We start from the raw sequence: 22,871 nt of genomic DNA, 5'->3' as shown, positions 1-22,871 counted from the left end.
GGTCACATTTGAGTAGAATAACATTATAAGGAAAACTCCTTACTATTGTAATTAGTAGATAATATGTTTTGAGATTAGCTTTTCAATAGAAAGCTTTAAGATAATTAGTATTTTGTCCTTTATATGAAGCAGTGGATGTATTTTTTCCCTTAGCAATTTATACTATGAGCCAGGAAAGGCCAAAATGTGACCAGCCGTATGAAACTTGGATTTGGCACATTGCACATGTGGTAGGAACACGTGCTGTTCTCCAGGGTTATGCAGTTAGCAAGCCTTTCTTAACCAGCTTGCATGCTAACAAGCATGCATTTTACAATTTATCATTCCGCGCAGCTTGTGTCATTAATAATCAATGTTTGTTGAGGAATAAGGCTCAATTGTGCCCGCGGCCAGTAAGCTCTTGGCTGTTTCCTGTGAGGTCAGCAAACAAGGGTCAGAAAACATGAATACTTTGTAGCTCCCCATTGGCTGCCCTAACTTTTGATAGGTGGGCAAGTTACATGGCACCTTTTCCAACCTGCCCTCTTCACTAGGAGTGGGGATGGGGTGAAGGTGGGTGGACAGTTTTTAAGGTGGAGGGCTATTAGTTTTTATTTGAATGGTGCAAGACCCCAGAGAGGCCCGGAGCCCTCTGCTTGTTCAGGCCTACCTGCCTGATTGCTGAGAGGAGCTGGAGAATCTAAGCAATTGGACCTCAGCATCCACACCTGTGTTCTCCAGGGTGTGCGTTAGTGGTACCGGAAGCAAGGCCTCCTGGAGTCCCCACCTCCACACACACCCGACATCTCTGGGCTCTGTGGAATGAAGGTGTCACAAGCCCCTTAGCTCACATCAACATCTCTTGGGAGGGGGCGGTTGGAATGGGGTGCAGGGCTCAGCATTCTGTCTGCTTGGTTCAGCCTGAGTGTGCCTGCGCTGCTGCCGTGGCCTATTCCGATGTCCTCCTGACTCAGTTCCGTTGAGTTAATGAAGCCATTAGCCCTTCCCATCCAGTCATAAACAAATGTAGTGTTAGGGGAGAAATTAATGGTGCCCACGTCCTAAAGCAGGGCAAGTGAGACTGAAGGTGATTCCATGCTGTCGTTCTTCAGTCTAACAGGCCTTGGAGGGGGAGAGGGGGTCTCAGGGGGTGCCACAGTCGTCACCCCACTGAAACGGGTGATGAGGATGTAGCTCAGAAATCCAGAGCTCAAATCAAGTGGAGCCTAACTTATTGAGACAGTGACCACGTTGAAAGTAAAAGAAACCCACTCTCGATTTGCCATGGTGCTCTAAACACCAGCTTCAGAAACCCCACTTTCTTGAAAGCTCCTATTTTCAATTTTTGACCAGGCCAAGAAGTTCCCTGCAAAGGGCTTTTGCTGACGGTGGTTTCACTTGCATCCAAGTAAACAAAAGTCTCCTTTGGTTCTGGGTCTCTATCTTCATAGGGAGAATGTCTGTGGCCAGATCCCCTTTATTCCATCTCTCCTATTTTGAGTGTGAATCCAAAGCAATCATTACATACTTCATGTGTCTTTGTCCTCTGCTCCTCTGTCTCTCCCTGTGTGTGTCCCTGTCACCCCCTTTTCCTCCCACACCTTGACAGAAGATTTTGGCAATTCCAAGTTTCTCCCTGTTGTCCCCACTTCCAGCTTGCTGTGCCTCCCAATGGCCCACATGCCCACCAGTTTCTGAGGGATGGATGGGTCAGATACAGCATGACCCCCCCACCCCCATGCTGGGCCTAGCCTCAGGTCTCTGGTGGCCTAGGTACAGGACAGAGGTAACATGGCCTGAGCAGGTTAGGGTGAGTTCCAGGTCTGGTCCCGTTGAGAAAGGAGCAGTACTTAATTAAATGAATTCCAGCTTGAAGACTCATTCTGGAGAATGAAAGCCACTTCTCCACAACGTTCTCAACGTGATTAGGAGTGGAAAATTGAGCAAAATGTACCATGTCCGCCTTATTGGAAACCAAAATAAGGCACAGAGAGCATACTGCCCGACTTAGGACCTTTGTTGTAGCCTTTCCCATCTTACTCTGGCTCCAAAGAAACCCTCTGTTTTATATTATTTTTTTGGTTGTTTACTTGATTTTTTCCCTCACTGATTTTAAATTTGTAGCATATTGAGCGTATTATAGGAGATGCGGTAGGATCTGGAATTTCCTTGCATATAGGCCCGGTGTGTCTTGAAGAAGGACAGAACTCCCACTTGGACTACAAAAGAATCAGGGTCTGCCTGGTCCATTGACAGGGCCTGGCATTGCTAACCGTTCAGAATATCTCTGCCTACTGTCGGGACGCTGGGATCGGGACAGCAACCGACAAGCCTCTGTCCTTCCCCATGGCGTCCCCCTCTCTTCTTCTAAAAGCAGCATCATCTTCTGACCCGCCCGTGGTAGCCCTCGAAGCAGACCCCACGACCTCTGCCCTCAGGTGCCCTGGATTCCACCTTGTCAGTTCCTACTAGACTGACAGCCCCTTCCCTCTCACCCCACCCCCAGCTGTCCCCGCTGGTCGCTCCCACGATGAGGACTGAATGGGCTGCCCATTTGGCCCTTAAGTCAACACCGCTTGGTGCGACTTGGGTGGGCATGGAAGAGCCATTTGTGAACCCTAGCAGTGAGCAGAGGGCGGAGCCAGGGCTAGACGACTGGGCCTCTCTTCTTGACCTGGGGGTGGGACTCCAGGCAGGACCTAGGGACCCAGGAGGAGACCTGAGGGATTCAAGATGGGGCTGTGGAATGAAAGGGTTTGCTGGAGGATTTGAGGGGCTATGTAAATGGAGAGACAAACAGAGGCTGAGAAGATAGTCCCCTCCCCTCCCCCCCATTACCTACTCCAGGGAGAAAGCAGGAAATGCAGCTTATTTAGCGCCATTAACTCCTAAGGCAGCCGCGTTTCCTTCAGTATAAAAGCAGGTCATTGGGCCTGAAGGTCGGCCCGGGGGCTCATTAATGGCTACAAGCTTGTAGAACCGACAGGGGTGGGCGCACATGTTTAGGGAGTGATTGGATTCCTTAAATCTGCGAGTGAAAGCCAAAACGAAAAGTCTTGCTCTCTGAGTTGAGCAACATTGGCGTCTGGGTCGGTGTCTGGGGCTGGCGGCCGTCGAAGACCTGCCTCGGAACCCGGGCCGACGTTGCGGGGCCCGCGGACCGGCGTGTAGCTCCCTGGTGGCGAGCATTCAGACCCACACGCGGCCTTGTGGAGCCCGGGGCCCAGAGGCGGCCGCGGCCGCTTAGCCAAGCGGGTTCCTGGGTGGGGGAATGAAAAAAAAAACAAAAACTGAGTTCTCCTTATCCTCGAGGAGCGGGCAGATCCGGCCGGGCGCGTCCTGGGATGTGCGGGCCCGGCCAGAGCGGAGCGGGCACCGCGGCCTCCACACTCTAGGAAGGGGACCTACAGTTCCCCCAGCGAGGAGGTTCTAGGCCTCAGTGGACTCGAGCACTCCCCGGAGAGAGGCCTGGATCGCTGTGGGGGCCTCCTGCGTGCCCACTCCACGAAAAGTCCGGGAGATGCAGGGCTTTGGTTGACAAAAAGCGGGGCTTGTGACCGAGAATCAGGTGACATTTCCCTGCAGGGATGGTCTGGTTCCTGGCTGGCCTGCCCGTCGATCCTGACTCCAGCAGGCCGCCGGGATCGGGCCTTATCTCCCCAGGCTGGGCCGCCCGGTCCCAGCCAGGCGCTGCCGGGGACACGGACACAACAGGAAGGCATCGCCAAAGAGCCCTTCCCACCGGCTTCCTCGCCATAAAAAGCCAGCAGCCCGAGAAGGTCCTGACCCCTTCCAAATATACATTCTCCCATCCGCGGCCCGCCGTTCCTGGGGCTGTGCAGCTTCCTCCTGTCTGGATGGGCTGGCTTCCCTCGTGGTAGGCTCGCAGCAGCCCGGGTTTACGTCGCCTGCCCTAGGTCAGCACCCTCCCCGCTCTCTAGGCTTGGCTGTGGGCTCTGGGCGCCTGGGGCTCCAGAGGCTGAAGGTTTCGGTTTTTCTAAGCGACTGGTCTTCGTCGTCTCTAAAGCGCTCCGTTGCAGTGGCTCCCCACGTTGGGCAGGGTGACTCTCTGGGTCCGGAGCTGGTCCAGGGACACGTGCGGCACAAGCACTCAGGGCACCCGCCGCCCGGGAAGCCGGCCTGAAGCCCTAGGTCGCCGAGCTCTAGAGAGGATGAAGGGGGGTGGGGGTGTCAGCCTAGGCCTTTGCATCCTCAGTGCCTGGATGCTGCTGTGTGCACACACTCGTGCCCCCGGGTCCAGATCGCAGGAATAAAAGGGGGCAGCAGGAATAGGACCCCTGACCTCAGAGGAGGAAGGGCGCTGAGAGAGAGGTAGTTGGCGGGGCTGGGGTCCTGCCTCCATTCTGAAACTCTCTTGTGGGAGGAAGCTGAGTTGAGATGAGGTGGGCTTTGGCGTCGTTTTTGCGAAAGGCCGGGGACTAGAAAAGGTCTTTGGGGAAGGAGATGCTTTGAGGGGAGGTCTCAGCACCTCTGGACGCCGTCTTCTAGCGGGGGTAGGGGGGCAGTTAAATGGTCAAGCTACTAAAACCAGAGCAACCCTGGCGTCACATCTTTGGAGTGTGGGGTTCGGAAGTGAGGCAAAAGGTCTTGGGGAGCCAGAGAACTCTCGAGGAGGAAATTGCGTCCTGACCCTGTATGTTTGAAAAGGAAACCTTGGATTGTGGGACACCCGGCCGGCCTGGGGCAGACGACCAGAACGGGGTCCCAGGCCCCAGCACCGTGTTTGTGTTCCAGTTCTAGACACCCCAGTGATTGAAACCCAAAATTTTTGGAGAGGTGTTCGTGGTATGTTGGGGCTCGAGTTCGTCTTGAAAAGCTTATCTACGCAAATGCAGATTTAACAGTTTTTGTAAAATCCGGGTGGGGGCGCTCTGCAACCCTGCTTTCTTTGAATGCTCCCCAGCTACAGCTCAAGGCAGGGAGCGGTTTGGAGAAGAGATGTTTCCTTTGTAAACTTGGATTCCTTGGGGTTACATCTTCACAGGAACCCCAAATGCAAACAAAGTGCTTTGAGGCTCTCTCTTGGTACTTAGAAAGTTATTGGTCAACAATGGTTTTAAGGTTAATGTTTTAAAATGAAAAATTGAACAGCTGTCTCCTGCCAGGAGCTGAACTTTAGTAACACAGGAAAGGTCTCCTAAGCCAGCAGCCAGCAACCAGCAACCAGGGGTTCTAATGAACAGTGGTAGTTGGTGTTGCTTAAGGAAACCCAGTTCTAACCTCACCTGGCACACCATTGGTGCCATCTCGGTGGAGCAAAATCTTTTGAATCACTTCACTTCCCTTAAAGGTCCTGGCCAGCCTTCCCCAGGGAGCCCTGCCTCTGTACAGCTGCAGAGAGGTGGCAGGTTTCTTATGCTGGGCCTGAGCCGCTTCTAATTTCTCAAAGACAAAGGACTACAGCTACCAGGTACACAACCCACACAGGGTTCTGGCAGGCAGATCAGATGGAAAGTGAGGCTTCATGAGAGCTGGTGTTCATGGGCCTTGTCCCTCATCTGGTACACAATGTGGGTTTGACTGTTTTACCAGGATATTTTAGCGTACTGAAAGTTTAACGTCTATCAAAGGAAAAAAACCACCCCAAGGTAGAAGATAGTTTATCACATCCAAAACGAATAGCTAAAGTAGAGAAGAAAAAGGGAAAAAGAAGTTCACTAGCATTGAGTCAAGATTTAAGGAGTCCTTTAATAAGAATTGTCCGAAGGATGTCTAAATGAAATTCTCTCATAACACAGAAAGAAAGCACGGAAATACTGAAGTAAATCTGTTCGGTTCCTCTTTTTGCACACACACACACACACACACACACACATACACACGCACACGCACACACGCACAAGGTTGGGAGGTCAAATGAATTTTCTCTAACCACGGAGATGGAGGTGCAGGAATAGAGAAGGTTGCAACTGAAAATACTTTTTTGTTGTTGTTTGTTTTCTTCAAACTCTGATGCTACCGCCCATTTTGAGAAGTATAATTTAAAATTATGGTTCCACTTGAGACATGAAACCTCTGCTTAGAATCTCTCCTGTTCCCCACTGAGGAGTTTCTTAGCTTTGAGATGATGTTAAGAAGCCACAAAAGCTTGAATTAAATGGGGTCACTGTGAGCCCCAAGGTTCCTGCAAGGCCTCTCCTGAGTGTGGTGTGAAGTAGTGGGTTGGCTCAGGTGGTCTGAGAGGGAAGGCGGTCTGCTGGTCAGGGCGCATGCAAACGGGTACATTCTGCTCATGTGAGTTTGTGTTTGTAGGTGAGTGTGACAATGTGGCAGCATGAGTGCTTTGAACACATGTGATACATGTTTGTGAGTTGTGTTGGCAAGTACTTTTGAATGTGTGTGTTTGTGTGTAACAGTGTGAGACAGCATGTTGGTGAGTTGTTTGTACAGATATTTGTGTTTGTGAGTGGGTATTTGTGTTTGGATATGTGTGTATTTGTCTGTTTGTGACACTATATGTGATGTGTGTGTGTGTCCCAGGCCGCTGAGTCGTGGAGGCTCAACCTTCAAGGGACCATCTGTTTTCAATTAATAGCATCCCAAGGCGCGGCTGGCTGGCTTCTGAGAACCGGGTGGGCGCAGCTCCGGCGGCCCTAGCTCTGCCCAGTGGAAGCTGAAGCCACCCCTCACCAGCCTGCTTTCACCCTGACCTCCACCAGTCACACAAAGAACCCTCTTTCTTGCCGCCAGCCCTGGAGCCTGCATCCTCCCCCAGATCGTAAACCTGCCCATGAGGACAGGCAGAGATAGTACACTACACACACACACACACACACACACACACACACACACACCACATGATCGTGTGCAAAGGCTTAGGATTCCATTTGCTATAAAGTTGTATTTTGCTTGAGGAGGGTACAATAGAAATCCTGATCTGGCTGTTCTAGAGAAAAATGCTGTCTTTTTATGGGGACATACACCTGTGCCATCCATCTGTTATGTACACACAAACCCTTTGCCTGTGGCTTTGGGGGCTAAGGGAACTCTATATATTTGTCAACCTTCCTTTAACCGTACAGACACAGTACACAGCTTGGACACACATACCAGTGGTCAAACCCTGGCTGCTTGGATAGACACTCAGTGAAACTAGACCCTGTGATCTGAAGCTAGACCTTAAACCTCTTCGTTAGAATTTCTAATTATCACTGGTACATTTCAAGGGCATTGAACAGTCCCTGATGTGTAATAGGCACTTAACATAAATTTGTCCAATTAATAAATCAAATTTCAATTTAGAAAGTGTCCTAGTGCTGAGAAGAACATTGTGTGGCATTCTAGACCAAAAGGTGAGGTATGGCTCAGAGACCCAAGGGTTTGGGCATGAATTGCTTCAAGCAGTATTTACTTACCTTGAAGTTTCTTCTTTTTCTAAACAAACATCCCACCCCGTTGCCATCCGGTAGATCCTGACTCACAGGGACCCTACAAAGGACAGAGTACAGCTGCTCCCGTAGGGTTTCCAAGGCCAGTACACTCTTCACAGAAGCAGATCCCCACAGCTTTCTCCCACTGAGTGGCCGGCCGATGGGTTTGAATCAGCAACATTTCAATTCGCAGCCAAGCGCTTAACCACTGTAACACCAGGGCTCCTTTCTCCCCCCTCCCTTTGATTTCTCAAGTCATCTTTTGAGGTGGTCTGTGCTCCAAGTGTGGGAATGGGCTGCCTAACTTCTGCAAGGTCTGGGTTACCTCCTGGGCTGATAGAAGAACTCATTGTCAACACAAGGGAAAGGGACCCTTCAGTAAGGGGCCTGCCTGTCACAGCCGGTCCCCAGCTTCCCACAGAAACAGGGCAGGGACTCTCTTCAAACGAGACTTGGAGATCAGTTTGGGGGCCCTTCCGTCGGTTTTGTAAAACTTAGAGAAATCATCGACAGTGACTCAGTTAATGCTGTTGATAGAAAGGGTAATGTTTAATAAGAAAAGAGAAACAATGTAAAGGCCCCACAATTTCAAATGTCGAACGACATAATTTCAAGTGAAATGATTATGTGATTAAATCATCTTGATTTAACAAAACCATTCGGAGGAGGTTTCGATGAAAGTAAAGCAGGACCGAGAGTCATGTCCCGGCTGCTACAAATTCGGCCCAGAAGGAACCTGACGGCAGAACCTCGAAGCCTATGAACCAGTCTGAGGCATCAGGGCCACGGAGCTGCGCCAGGGCCTCAGGCGTTGGGGTTGTTCCTCATGAGTTCCACGTCTGCATCCACCATCTCCCGCACCAACTCCTGGGAAGCAGGGAAGGGAAGCGGGAGGTCAGGGGGTTTCTTTCTCCCTCTCTCTTCTCGAAGCCCCTCATTACCCACCCCCTTCCTTCCTTTCGGGGCCGTCCATCCCGCCCTCCCAGCCTGGGACTGGCCTGGGGATCCAGGCAGCAGCGGAGGGGCAGGGCAGGGGGTGTTGATGCGGAGTGGGGCTACCGACACCGACCGACACCCCGGCACTCCGGCATCGCATGCGGAAACTTACATCGAAAGTGACCTGGGGCTGCCAGCGAAGCTTCTGCTTGGCTTTGGAGCAGTCTCCCTGCAGAAAGTCCTGCGGGGAGAGGGAGAGAAATTAAACCGGTGGGTGGCTGGCGCGGACGGGCCCCCGGAGGTCGCCCCCAACCCGCGCACAGGCCCGCTCTCCTAGTCCTCGCTCGGGGGCTCCCCGCGGCAGCGGGCCCCCTGGACGCGGCCCTCCGGGGTTCCCGCGGTGCCGTTTTAGCTGAGGCGCTCGGGGCCATAAATCATCCGAGGCTGCATTAAGAATACACTGCGCAGGCCACTTGAAAACCGTAAAAAGCCATCAATCCCCAACTCGCTCCCAGCCTGCCTCCTCCCCGCCCCTCCCCCATTCCCCCCATCGCGTCCTGTGGAGGCTTTAATGACTCTCTCCCCCCCCCAACATTAAGTTGTCATGGACGCTACTGTGAGAACTGTTTCAAATTACTGCACTTCTCCGGCAAAAAGAGAAGTAAATAAATCACCAGGCGGGCCCGCCCCTCGCCCGACGGCTGAGCGGCACCTCCGCCAGGAGTCAACTTTTCGTGCAGGGCTGGCTAAGGGTCTTGCAGTGACACCGCGTTGTCCCCGACAGTGGTCAGTAACTCAACGAGGAGTCGTAGATGCGACTCGGAGCATCTCCAGGGTGGCCAGCCGGACCCCGCGCGGCCGTGTCCCCGAGTCCAGGGCAGCGCGCCGGCCTCCGGGAGGAGTCTGGTCACCCGTCTTGTCAGGAACTGTCTCCCCTCGCTCTACCCTGATTGCTGGGGTTGCTGTAGTGTGCCGCAGCCGGGTGCAAAGCGCGCGGGGCGCCGCAGCCTTTTTGGACCCCGGGTTAAGAACTGCACTTTGACTACCATCCAGCACAGGCACACAAAATGAAAGTAAAGTTCTGTGACACAGTGCTTACTGATCAGAGGCACTATATAGTGTCCATTCGGTTCCAGTCCCTAAAGAATCCGAGCCACGACCCACGGAATTGATTTCACGACCCACTGGTGAGGTGCATATAGCATTTTGAAAACCACAGACGTTCAAGGACCCCAGCAGTTTTTCCACACCCCTTTCCTTTTCTCTATGTTCCCTAGCCTCACTGCTGGAGGAGACTGTTAATTTTCACGCAAACAGAAGGCTGGGGCCGGTATTTATTTCATATTCAGTTTCTCAACCCGCCGGACTATCATAATACAGGCCATGTCCACCGTACAAGGAGGACAGCGCACATGGACCAGAGCTACTCTTTATTTCCACCCACTGAAGATCCTAGCTGGGAAGGAGGACTGGCCAAGAGAAAACTGGAAAAGAAGAAATTCTGTCTGTCTGTATCTTTATTGCAGCTCTCTGAAAAGTGACTTGCATGCAAATTGAGATGAGAATTTTAAGATGAGCCATAAAAGGCAAAGAAGGAAGGAAGGAAAGATGGATGGAAGAAAAAAAAGTGATACACCATTGTTGGGGAGGAGATAAATATTTAACGTTTCCAAATACAAATGTATTTATCAAGCAGTGGTAAGATGTAAGTGTCCAGGACAAAGGGAAGGATGTGAAGTGTGTGAAGAGTGGTTTTAATTACACCCAATACACATCCATTTTGATGCAAATGGAGGAAAACATCTGAAGACATCCTATTTTGTCTGCACACAATATTAAAGAACCCAGAACAGCCACATCAAGTGGAAGAAACAGAAAATCAAGTTGCAGTTGGCAAGCCTTTCTTTTTTTTTTTCTTCTGTAAATGTAGGGTTGGCAGCCATAAGACGTCGCTGAAGACATGTTATGGTGGTACCTGCTTTGCTCTCCACACTCTGTGCCTCCTTTACTGAGAAGCCTTTTATACCTTTTATACCAACTGGTGTTTGGATTCGACTTTTGAGTATCTACTGTCTCCTCGAAATTTTACTCTAGAAGAGTACAGTCAACAATTCTCATTCTCAAAAGTCCCATCATTTTTAGGCTGAAATAAACCAAACTCCCAAAGGCTTCCTAACACACTGAAGTATTGATTTCCTTTCCAGATTGTTAGTGATAGTGAAATGAGTTATTTCTACTGGACATTCAAGCCCATCTACAAGTTCTTCAGTAAAAGTAGAATCCAAAAATGAATAATTACTAATTTAACACAGTGCTGTCTGGAGGTGGAAGTATAGAAACACCGAAAACAAAGTGACTTATAGCTCTTCTGTCTCTAAATAAACGTGGACATTATTTACACAAAACTTGCATTTTACTGTCAGAAACATACAAGGCGACTCCTTTCATTTCCCCAGAAGGAGCTCTAAAATGTGGCATCATTAAATCACAAAGTCCTAGTCCCTCCCTCAATTCCATAGCTTTCCATAGCTTGAAGAAACATGGCTATTGTTTAATCACATAACACTTGCTGTAAATCAACCAGCAGTTCACGGGATGCAAGTCATAGCTCTCAACTTATAGTTAGCGAAACCCTAAAACCCAGTTTGGCTTCAAATGATCTCAGTAGGCTTGGGAAAGGAGCTCTGTCTTGTAATTATGCTTCCTGTATTTTTCTACAAGTAGCTCATAATATAAAAACAACCAGGGAACTACAATTAAGGAAAAAGAAAAATGGTTTTGAAAAGCTTAGGAACAGACATTGCTACCATGCGCTGTAAAAGTATTTCATTGAAACCAGAGACGCACCCAGTTAAACTCCACAATTTAGTTTTGAGCCCAACTCCTACATTCCAGTCTCCAAGCTTACTTGAACCTCCTGCCAAGGCTCTGTCTCCCTGAGATTTAATTAGACCAAGAGACCTTGTGAAGGGAAAGGATGAGGTTCCAGTAAAGTAAAACCGAGGCTCTCTCTCAGTCAGCTACTACTGAACTAACATCCAGACCAGTCAATATACTTGTTCCTCATCAATGGCTCAGGGAAGATTAAGGACCTTACTTCTTCCTGTTGTATCATTTATATATACAATATAGTAAATGCAAGGTTTTCGGCAAAAGGCACACTTATATGTGGCAGGGGTGAAGGTAGGAGTCAGGGTGAGGAGACTGGTGTGAAAGGGGATGTGGTTGCGGTCCTTCCTTTATTATGAGTGGAATGATTGGAAGAACATGAACAAGTTCTGTAAATAAGGTTTCCGCTGCTTGAAAAGAAAACAGATTGTGGAAATTGTCTTCTTACAAGGAAGTCAAGCTCGGCTGTTCTCAGACACAGGACTTTGCAGAGCACTGGGGGCCCAGGAGGCAGTAGAATGCAGCAATGTGACAATTTATACCCTTACATAAATTCTCAACTGCTACAAGTTCCTTCTACCAGGGCAGGCCCAGTTCATCAGACAAGAGAGAAGAACGGGTTTATCTGCTCTTTTCTTTTCTCTCTCTGTCTTTTTTTCTTTCTTGACAGGCAGTTCCTTCTTTATTTATAGCCTGAAGGTTCTATTATGACAACAGGGGCAAAAAGCTGAATTAAAGCGATTATTTTATGTATAGTTTCAAAAAATGACTTATTGCTCTGGGTGGTCTGGAACGTTCCTTTTAAAAAAAAGAGAGACAATAAAGCCCTGAGAAAAATTGAAAGCATTTCTATGTGAATATGACATTTCCTGAACTCTGGCTTCTGGTGTCTTCACTGTCTTCATTGCTATTTCTTAGGTGAACTCTATAGTTTCAATATGTCATTTATTATTGTCAGATTCAATTAGGTTTAACTGAGCATTTTACAGCAGCAAAACTGCATGAGAAAATAAAACCTATGTGTCCAAATGCCTGAAGCTCCCTAATTTTTCTCTGACTCCTGGACTCCTGCTTGTTCACTGGCTTTTAGGAGCTGCCTCCTGGGGACATGAAGGCTCAAATCCAGTGGTGAGAGTTGCAGGATGGTGGGAGGGTATGCTGATCTGCAATTTCTAAGGCTTTCCTGGCTTATGTGCTTGTTACAGTGAACTGATAAAGGGCCAGACCAAATCCTGGAAAAGTCATTAAGGCAGTTCCTGAACCCACAGTAGTTAACGTGAAATGCAAAAGAATCCAGACTGTACTGTGTTATTATCTCCTCCTCAAACTGGAGTGTCCTTGCCTCAAACCTCTTAGGTACCTTTTCATCTCCATCAAGATAATACACTTTTAACTTCCAATCTTATTTTATTTTAATTACTTTTTACACATTAAATTCCTTTGATACGGCCCACCTTCCTTAAAATCTTTGGCCAGGGATGATCATAAATAGATTGTGTCAGGCAGGTTAGCTTTTCAAAGTTCACAGTCTCATTTCTTTTTCTCTTTTTTTCACCGAGGATGCCTGGGACATCTGCTTAGGTTAATAAACATTTTAAGAGTGTGCGGCCTTTTGGTAGGATGTCATTAAATCTCTGGTGTGCATATTGAAAAAGAAAGGAAAACGGGCTTGGCCTCCTGAGTGCTATAAATAAGGAAAAGGTGTACAGATAGGTGAGGTGAATAAGGAACAAACCCCAATTAAAGATCTTCAGAAATGTACGTTATGAAGTTCACTCTTTTTTTTTTTTTTTCTTTTTCTCCACTTTTCTTAGAGTAGCAAAATTAAGGCAGAGTTCAGGAACTATATAAAATAAAAGAATGCCAGTGAATTTGCTTCTCTGTCTAACTTTTTATTAGTGAAGAGGAATCCGGAAAGCTTTACTTTGGGGGCGATGTTTCTTTTTACAAAGACAAAACTGCTTTAAAGTTGCTGAGACTATATCCCAGTCAAGATTCAAGCGATGCAGCTGGGGTCAGTTAAGAGTGAAGAAAAGAGGTGTGTGTGTGTGGGGGGAGCCCTCAAAGAAAACCAAACAAATAAATGAAGCCTGTAATCGCCCTCGAAAGTTTGCAAGAGAATCTGTCTTATCAGGTACAGTTTAAACTCATATTATTAGTCTACTGACTGAATGCTTCCCAAAGAGGTAGAACCTCTCAGCACCGTAATAAGTGCAGTGGCATTAATAAAGGCTGCGAACACTTCCCCTCTCCGCTTGCTGCTGTGTATCAGCACAAATTGGAGTTGAAACCAGGCCTGTCTGCCGACAAGGGGTGATAAGAGACAAGGGGCAAGCAGCAGGCTGTCTGGGCCACGCAGGAAGCTGCAATCAGCGAGCCTGCGCATCCGTGACTGACAGAACCCGTCAGAGCCCCGGCTTAGCCAGGGCTCAGCCGTAGGGAAACCGAGTCAGTCCACACCAGCTCCAACAAGCATACTGACAGGGAGATGGAGTGGCCAACATCTGGTCTCAGAATCAAACACCTGAGTAGCTGGGCCACCATACTGTGATCACCACAGAACCAAGTTCAGACACAGGCCTCAAATGGGAGCCATGACTCACATCGGGTAGGAAGCTGAGGCTGACCATGGGGACAACCCAAGGTTGGGAACTCCTTATTCTCAATTAGTAGAATGTGTTGTTTGGAATCAGCAACTAGGGAGAGCTCCCAAACTCAAAGAAAGCAATGTATTCATGACATGTTTGACATCAGACAATGTTGACCATCTATCCAACACTTTAGTGTTTTCTGGGAAAGTGAAAGACAACATTGTCTACTTTATATGTGTCCATTTGTAGACGCCACAACAAGCATGTGAAAAAAACAAATAATTTTATAACGAGCTGATTTAATGACATTCATAGTACAACCTGTTGCTGCCGTTGTGTGGTCAAGTCGGTTCTGACCCATAGCGACCCCGTACTGGGTTTCTGAGGAGCGACTGATGGGTTTGAATCACTGACCTTGCAGTTCAAACTGACCTGTGGTCCACTGCTTATCTTAAAATGCCACACCAGGACTCCATATATGTACTGTTGTTGTTGTTGATAAGTGCTGTAGAGTCAGTTCTGACCCATAGTGACCCTGTATAGAAATTCCAAGGATCGTCAGGGGGATTTGAACCAGTGAGCTTGTGGTTCAAACAGACCTTGCAGTCTAGCACATTATCCTGCAGGGCCACACCAGTACTTCTGTATATATATATATATATGTTGTTGTTATGTGCTCTGGAGTCGGTTCCGACTCATAGCGACCCTGCACAGGGTTTCTGAGGCTGTAAATCTTTACAGGAGCAGAAAGCCTCATCTTTCTCCCACAGAGCAGCTGGTAGTTTCAAACTGCTGACCTTGTGGTTCACAGTCCAATTCGTAACTACTACCAGAGCTCATATATATATGTAGTTTTTCCATTTTATCTTAAAAACATGTTTAGCATAAAAAGTTAGGCAACAAGAATTCTATAAGTCACACAGATAACAAGAGGGTAGCATAGTGGTTACGAATCGGGCTGCAAACCTCAAGGTCAGCAGTTCGAAAATACCAGCTGTTCTATGGGAGAAAGATGAGGCTTTCTGCTCCCGTAAAGATTTACAGCCTCAGAAAGCCTGTACAGGGTCGTTATGAGTCGGAACCAATTCCACAGCAAATAACAACCACCACTACCACCAGCATCATCACCACCAGACTTAAAAAGTGCTCTGGTAGTGTAGTGGTTACGAATCGGGCTGCAAACCTCAAGGTCAGCAGTTCGAAAATACCAGCTGTTCTATGGGAGAAAGATGAGGCTTTCTGCTCCCGTTAAGATTTACAGCCTCAGAAAGCCTGTACAGGGTCGTTATGAGTCGGAACCAATTCCACAGCAAATAACAACCAGCACTACCACCAGCATCATCACCACCAGACTTAAAAAGTGCTCTGGTAGTGTAGTGGTTACGAATTGGGCTGCGAACCTCAGGGTCAGCAGTTCGAAACTACCAGCTGCTCCGTGGGAGAAAGACGAGGCGTTCTGCTCCCGTAAAGATTTACAGCCTTGGAAACCCTGTGCAAGGTTGCTATGAGTCAGAACCAACTGTACGCACGGCACACCACCACCACCACCACCACCACCAGACTTAAATATACTAATTTCCTTTCTAATACTTCAAAAACATATTCCGGAGAAAACCTTCATAGACAGACCCCTTTGAGACCAGAGATGGTGGCAGGGACCCACTCTCCTTTGGGGATGGAACACAAGCTCTGTGACTTGTGCCATATCACAGTCAGACTCTCAGTCCCAGGATTCCCTTCTAGGCTACTGCAGCCTTCGGTCCAGCTTATAACAGGAGCAAGACACAGGGCGTTCTCCGAGCAGGGTCCTTACCCAGGAACACGCCTCACTGTGCGCTCAAGGCTGCTCTGTTGACCTTGGAGTCCAGTTTGTCTGTTCATCCCGGCTCTGGTCTGAGCAGGCTGAACAGAGAAGCTGTTTCTAGTACCTGTTAGGAACTTTCTGCTTACAATAAAAACCAAACCCGCTGCCACTGAGTTAATTCTGACCATAGCCACTCCAAAGGGCAAAGGAGAATTGCTTTATAGGGTTTCCGAGACTGTGAACCTTTTTGGGACTTGACAGCCTCATCTTTCTCCCTCAAAGTGGCCAATGGGGTTGAACCACTGACCTTGCAATTAGCAGCCCAATACTTAACCCATCGTACCACCAGTTCTGCTCATACGTCAGATTTTATTATGTTTCCTTTAAAAAAAGAAGACCACTTTAGGGAGGCAGTCTTGCATTATACAAGCTTTGTTGTTGTTGTTGTTAAGTGCCGTCGAGTCAGTTCCGACCCATAGCGACCCTGTACAGGGTTTCCGAGGCTGTAAATCTTTACGGGAGTAGAAAGCCTATACAAGCTTACGAGGTACTATATCTCCCTGTTTCTGTCCTACATCATTAGTATTGTCTCGCTTTGTTTCTTGATCCCTAGAGCTTACAGGAGCATAAACCTAGGGAAAGGCCAGATTAGAGATGGTAACAGGAGCGCTCAGGACTCTGATGACTTCACTGATCTCTACTTTAACTAGCTGATAAGGGAGGGTGAGCTGACTCACAGTGGTAATTCAGGAACAATTTAATGAAAGGAGATAGAAAAGTGAGTAATCTAGCATTCCAGGCTTCAAAGCTAGTACCATCCTCATCGGAAATTAAAGGTTACTGTTAATAGATCTAGGGTGTGAAGAGGTACCCATCCTGGGAGGACAGGAGATAGAGTCCCTGTAAGTGGAACAATTACCATCCGTTTGTGCTATAATTGGCAGTGGACCTCTGCACATGGGGTGTGTGCTGCGCTTCTCTGGACACTTAGCACTTTCTACCCTCCAAGTCCTTTACAAGCACCAGCTAATTAAGCCTCAAGACAATCGCACTCAAAATGCAACGCAAGAGATCTTGTATCTGTCTCAGGTGGCACCCTTTCCAGACACGGCAGAGATGAAAGCACCTGTGGAGGGAAACTCCATTCTCTTTCTCTGAACTTCAGAGGAGGAGGGAAAGTCTCCCTCTGACCCAAAAGGCCCACTTGTGCCACAGGGATCCCACCTGTACAGGTGAAAGAAGGTATTTTTCCTGAAGAGAGTTTCCTTCTAGTTTGCTCAGTCACCTACCCCCCAGTTTAGAAAAGAGTTCTTCCTCCTTTAAGCATTAGGACTAAAACGTATTGTAAATCATAGGAATATCTTCACTACAGATGGGATTGTTTTTCTTTGGGGCTTTTCTCAATTTCACATAACATCGCAGGTCCTTTAAATTCAAAAAACCTCTTGTAAAGCATTCCTCCATCCCTTCATCTCTCTATCCATTCATTCATCTATCCCTCTTCTGACCCAAAGAGGAATGACAAAACAGCTTCCATGAAATGCAAATTCTCATCCAGACATTCATTTTCTCAGTCACTTCTTCAGAAACTCAGGACTAATGAGGCAATTGCTCAGATCAAATTCTTGCTTTTGGGCTATTTCTCTAGAGATTTTTATTTTTAGGAAAATGTAAGACATTTGTTGGCAAAGTTTTTGAGATGCATGGAGAAAAGATGTCTATGAAGATGAAATCTTTAGTGTTATTTATTTTTTTTACTTTTCTTTATCCATTCTTTGATTTCCTATTAAGGTTAACAGAAGGTCCTGGTGTGTGCTGTGGGTTAATGCGCTGGACCGCAAAATTGGTTTGAACCACAGAGTCGGTGGTTCAAGCTCACCAGCTGCTCCTCGGAAACCCTATCAGGGTCACCATGGGTCGAAACTGACTTGATAGCACTCAGCAACAATGGAGTCCTGGTGTGGCACTGTGGGTTAAGTGCTGAACTGCAAGGTCTGTTTGAACCATAAGGTCTGCAGTTCAGGCTCACCAGTCGCTCCTTGGAAACCCTATATAGGATCACTATGAGTCAGAGCTGACTTGATGGCACTTAACAACAACAACAACAACCAGGTTGTGGGGCACCTGTTCTTTCTTTCATATCTTTATTAGAGGAACAGAGTCCCGTGGTTGAATGCATCTGAAGAGAGATTTAAGACAGATAATCCAGTACTGGGTTTGAAGTAGAAGCTACGACTTCTGATTCTCAGTCTAACAGCTCCATTATTCAATAGGATAAAACCCTCCATGGTGAATACTATAAAGCACTGTACTTGAAGCTACATTAATGTGAGCAATGAAGATGCCTCTATACAATACAGACTTATTTATCTATAAAATAAAGATTTATACCATGCTGAATAAAAGAAGACCGATATGGAAGAATATAGTCTGGTATTAAGTGAGCATGTTGTTATTGTTGTTATGTGCCGTGGAGTTGGTTCCGACTCATAGTGACCCTGTACAGGGTTTCTGAGGCTATAAATTTTTATGGGAGCAGAAAACCTCACCTTTCTCCCATGGAACAGCTAGTAGTTTCGAACTGCTGACCTTGCAGTTCACAGCCTGATTCGTAACCACTACGCTACAGAGCTAAGTGAGTATAAAGTTCTGGAAATGCAGACTTGACTGTGAAGACAAAACTTCCATCAGTGATAATAGAGGAAGAGGCTGACTGGGAAGGTGCATAAAGGATGTTTTTTTTTGGCGGGGAGGGTTATGCTAATGTTGTTTATATTGACAAGACAGTAGGTTACGTGACTATTTGTGGAAACTGACCTATCTGTACAGTGATAGGGTTACTCTGTAACCCACTGAATGTAAAGTGTATCTCCATTAAGAAAAGTCAACAACAACAACAACAACAACAGCAACAACAACGGCATCACTGGAGAGCCCTGACTTTATATCCTGCCTCAACCACTAGCTCTCTGACTTTGGGGGCAAGTTTCTTTCTTGTTTTAAAACTGTGATTTCGACTAAAGTTTACAAAGCAAATTATTTTTCCATTCAACGATTCAGACATACTGATTACAATCCTACAATGTAACGGTCTAACAGCCTACAGTGTAACAGTCCTTTACCCAATGCCCCCCTGGGTTTACTGTTTCCAGTTGCCCCTCTTTCCTATCCCGTCCTGCCTTCTGAACTTTATTCCCAGGCAAATGCTACCCTTTTGATCTCATATAGTTGATTGTTTATGGTGGGTGTATCTCTCTCGTGGTATTGTTCATCTTAACAGACTGTCTAAACCGTTTGGCTGAAAATGGAGGCACCGGTTTGAGTTCAGTTCCAGACTTCAAGAGGATCTAAGGTCCATAGTTTCAGGGGTGCCACAAGTCTCTGTCAGACCAGTAAACTTGGTCTTTTTTTGTGTGATTTTTGGTCCATATTTTCCTCCCACTCTCTCAAGGGCCTATTGTGATCCCTTTCAGAAGAGGTAGCAGTGGTAACCAATCACCATAGCTTCTTCCGTTCTCAGGGTTGGGGAAGATGGGGTTCATTTGGCCTATAGATCCTTTGTACTAACAATTTCCTTGTGTATTTAATTTCCTTCACTCTTCTGGGAGAAATCCACATTGCACCTTAGATGGCTATTCACAAGCTTTGAAAACCCTAGTTGCTTCCCCAAAGTAGGTTTTCTTAAACTGTGTTATGCCAACTGGCCTTGGTGTGCCCTGAGACTACAGTTCTGAGCTGTGTGAGGTAAGTTTTTTCACAGCTCTGAGCCGCTGGTTTTAAGTCTGTGGCATACGGATAACACAGCCACCTTATAGTGTTGTTCTGAGACTTGAGCGAATATGGAAAGTAGCTAGACTATTTCTGTTCATTGTATGTACGTTTTCTATTAGGACTAATTATTGTTCATTGTTGATGTTAGGCGCATGGAGGTGGTTCCGACTCCTAGCAACCCTCTGCACAACAGAACAAAACACTGTCCCGTCCTACAACCACGCTCACGGTTGTTATGATGTTTGATCCTATTGTTGTCATTATGTCAATCCATCTGATTGGGGGTCATCTTTGGGCGGACCCTCCACTTTATCGAGCATGATGTCCTTCCCCAGGGACTGGTCCCTCCTGTCAACAAATGTGTCCAAAGAACAAGAGACGAAGGCTCACCATTCTCATTTCTAACGAACATTCTGGCAGTCCATTCAACATTCTTCTCCAACAACACAATTCAAATGCATGGATCCTTCTGTGGTCCTCCTAATTCACTGCCCAACTTTCACAGGCATATGAAGTTATTGAAAATACCATGACTTGGGTCAGGAGCACCTAGGTCTTCAAGCTGACAGGCTTGTTCTTTAACCATGATTAAAGAGGTCTTTTGCAGCAGATGTGCCTGATGAAATGTGTTGATTTCTTAACTACTGCTTCTATGAGCACTGATTGTGGACCCCCCAAAATCAAGTCCTTCTTCACTAAGATGTAGAAAAAGCTATTTTAATGTCTTGCAGTAATCATTTTCAGTGTGCTATCTTGTATTTTTCTTTCATACTTTATGCCATTTCACTTTATGTTAACTTTATATTGTTTTTCAATACTCGTAACCAGAACATCGGCTCAAGGTAGGGCCCTTCAGGATAATGCACTGAACTATAAGGTCGGTTTAAATCACAAGATCAGAGGTTCACGCTCACCAGCCACTCCTTGGGAACCCTGCACAGGGTCATTATGGGTTGGAACCAACTCGACGGCACTTATCAACAACAATATCCAGAAGGTCACAACACACAATTTTCTAGTCACAACTGGTTGTCTCTTAGGGCATGTGCAGCCCCTCGGTCTCAGTTATAATCCTGGCTAACTCAAGTTCATGTAGGCCGAAGGTCTGGTGCTCTGAAGCCACTGTAAGCTTTGAAGGGTCAGCGGGGGCTGCCTTCTAGCTGTTACCCTGGGGTTGACAAGTTACTTCACTCTAGCATGTCCCAACCTGATGCATGGTCCCTCCCCTCACAAAATCTCACTTTTGATGTACTTGGGCCACCCAGCCTCTAAACCCATGGTTACTGTAGCATGGGCGTGGCCCAGCTGTTGCAGTGAAGAGTCAGGGTTGTGTTTGCTTTCTGGGATGGAAGACCTGAGTGTCAGCCTGAGAGAGCATTGTACTGCTCAAGCTTCAGATGATGCCTCCTTTTCCTCTAGTGGGAGTTGACTCCTGTCTGGAGTAAACTAACTCTACACCTGCCTGGGTGGAGAAGGAACCTCCATCTTCTCTTCTCAACTCTTAGGAGGCCTGGAGACAATGCTGGGATAGGTTTGAGGCCATAAGAACCTGCTTGGCTCTCATGATTTGTCCTGCCCAGCCTGGTTCGTGAAGTGTGGAGCTCTAATGCTTTGTGTTTGTTCTCAAGGAGCACACCAGCTGCTGTACTGGATTAGAGCGGCCAGGTGGGAGAGGAGGCCTGTGAGGGCAACAGCCATGTCCTCAGCAGAGGGCCTGACCAGACGTGGTGCAGGCAACTGAGGAGACAGGCAACTGAGGAGACAGGAAGAAGTGGGTGCGTTTGGACCAATGCTAGAGGTAGAGCAGAAACCGGAATGACTGCTGACATGGATATGGGAGTGGGGGAAAGAGGTGATTTATTGAGAATGCCTAGGATTTTGTTTTGAACATAAACCTTTTTATTGCTATCAAAGGCATTGTACGGATTTACAAAGCTTGTAGCAATTGGTGAGGGGAGCATTCTGCCACAATTCACTGCCACTAGACATCTTCCTTTTAAAGGAAGCCTCGCATTTTAACGATCACAAAACAGGGATTCTTTCAAAAAGTTGCTTTTGTAAAATTACCTCTGATCTCTTATATTGTTCCATAGAACACACATTCTTTTTTTTTTTTTTTTTTGAATCTTGATTGGATGCCAATGCCTGTGAGCTAAGGAAACCTGCTTACCAGAGAGAAAGCCACTTCACTTCCATGGCCCTGGTTTTGTCCCTGTGAAAGGAAGGCGGAGGAGAGACAGTTCCCTCTGCCATGACCCCAGCTGGGACCATGCCAGTCCTGCATCAGGACAAGTCAGGAAGGGGTTAAAGTCAGATTGGTCTACCACTCCTACCAACACGTCCACTTATCCTCTGGCTGCCGCAGGAGGAAGTCCAAGAGGTGGCCTTTCACATGACATCATAAAAGCCTGATTTATCGCCAGCCACCAAACATCTAGAATCATAACATCCTTTCAGGAAAATCAAGTGGAAAATAATCAGCTTTGCTTTGATGGCCACTTCAGTGGTGGGGACTTCAGGTCTGACACTCCGCACAATAACTCCCCTCAGGAGCTTTGTCCATTCTTCAAGCTGCCCTCACTGACCAGGCCTAGTGGGAGCTACAGAGCTGCCCCATGAGGGAGGCGGGGTTGAATTTCCACAGACAAACATGATTTGGATTTGTATTCTGCTGGCTTGTCTACATTAACACTCAATATGGGTGAAAATTGTTCTGGAAATGACAACCAGTAGCCACCAAGTCAACTCTGACTCATGGGGACTGGACCCATGTGTACTAGGGGGTTTTCATGGTGGATTTTTCCAGAACGAGATCACAAAGCCTTTCTACCGCTGTGCCTCTGTGTGGATTTGAACTTCTAGCCTTTTGGTTACCAGCCAAGTCCATTAATAATCTGCACTATCCAGGGACTACTTAGAAATGACTGACGTTGTTGTTAAGTGTTGTTGGGTCAGTTCCACCACACAGAGACACCATATAGGGTTTCCGAGGCTGTCAATCTGTATGGGAGCAGAAAGCCTCGTCTTTCTTCTATGGAGTTGCTGATGGGTTTGAACTGCTGGCCTGTGGTTAGCAGTCCATTGCTTATCCTACAGTGCTCCGCTTATAAATGATAGTTCTGCCTAAATATGAAAAATTACTGATTATAGGAATACAAAAGTCCTTACGTAAGCCACTGACAAAACAGTCAAGCCAAACCATGCTATTTCATCTACTGCATCAAATTCTCTGCTGTTTCCTAGTTCATCTGGACTGTTCCCTAAAGACACTTTTCTATGTAGTATTTCTAGCCACACCATTTCTAATACTAAAGGAGGTAAGATATGAATAGGAAGAAATACGCCAAACGCCAGGGGAAATAAAAGGAAGAGTTCCTTGTACCATAGGAATCTGTCTAAACTCCCAGGAGGGTCTGCATCTCCCCACAGTTTCTCTCCTTTAGTCTTTTGCTAAAACCTTCAAGTAGGATCCTTGAGCTCTTTGATGTTCATGAACCCTCTACAAATAAA

The 22,871-nt window shown here is 47.1% G+C and overlaps 1 protein-coding gene across 1 annotated transcript in view; it reads right to left on the bottom strand.

Moving 5' to 3' along the window:
• Nucleotides 1-8,174: 8,174 nt before the first annotated feature.
• Nucleotides 8,175-22,871, bottom strand: part of GMDS (GDP-mannose 4,6-dehydratase) — an 809,379-nt gene continuing 794,682 nt past the window's right edge. Inside the window, exons 10-11 of the mRNA XM_006870563.1 lie at nucleotides 8,479-8,547; nucleotides 8,175-8,237 (exon numbers count right to left, since the gene is read on the bottom strand). Coding sequence (XP_006870625.1) covers nucleotides 8,175-8,237; nucleotides 8,479-8,547 — 132 coding nt within the window. The remainder of the gene's footprint in view (nucleotides 8,238-8,478; nucleotides 8,548-22,871) is intronic.

This window comes from Chrysochloris asiatica, unplaced genomic scaffold (genome assembly GCF_000296735.1).
Source record: "Chrysochloris asiatica unplaced genomic scaffold, ChrAsi1.0 scaffold00144, whole genome shotgun sequence".
Taxonomy (NCBI): domain Eukaryota; kingdom Metazoa; phylum Chordata; class Mammalia; order Afrosoricida; family Chrysochloridae; genus Chrysochloris; species Chrysochloris asiatica.
This window is presented reverse-complemented; position numbering and strand designations above follow the sequence as displayed.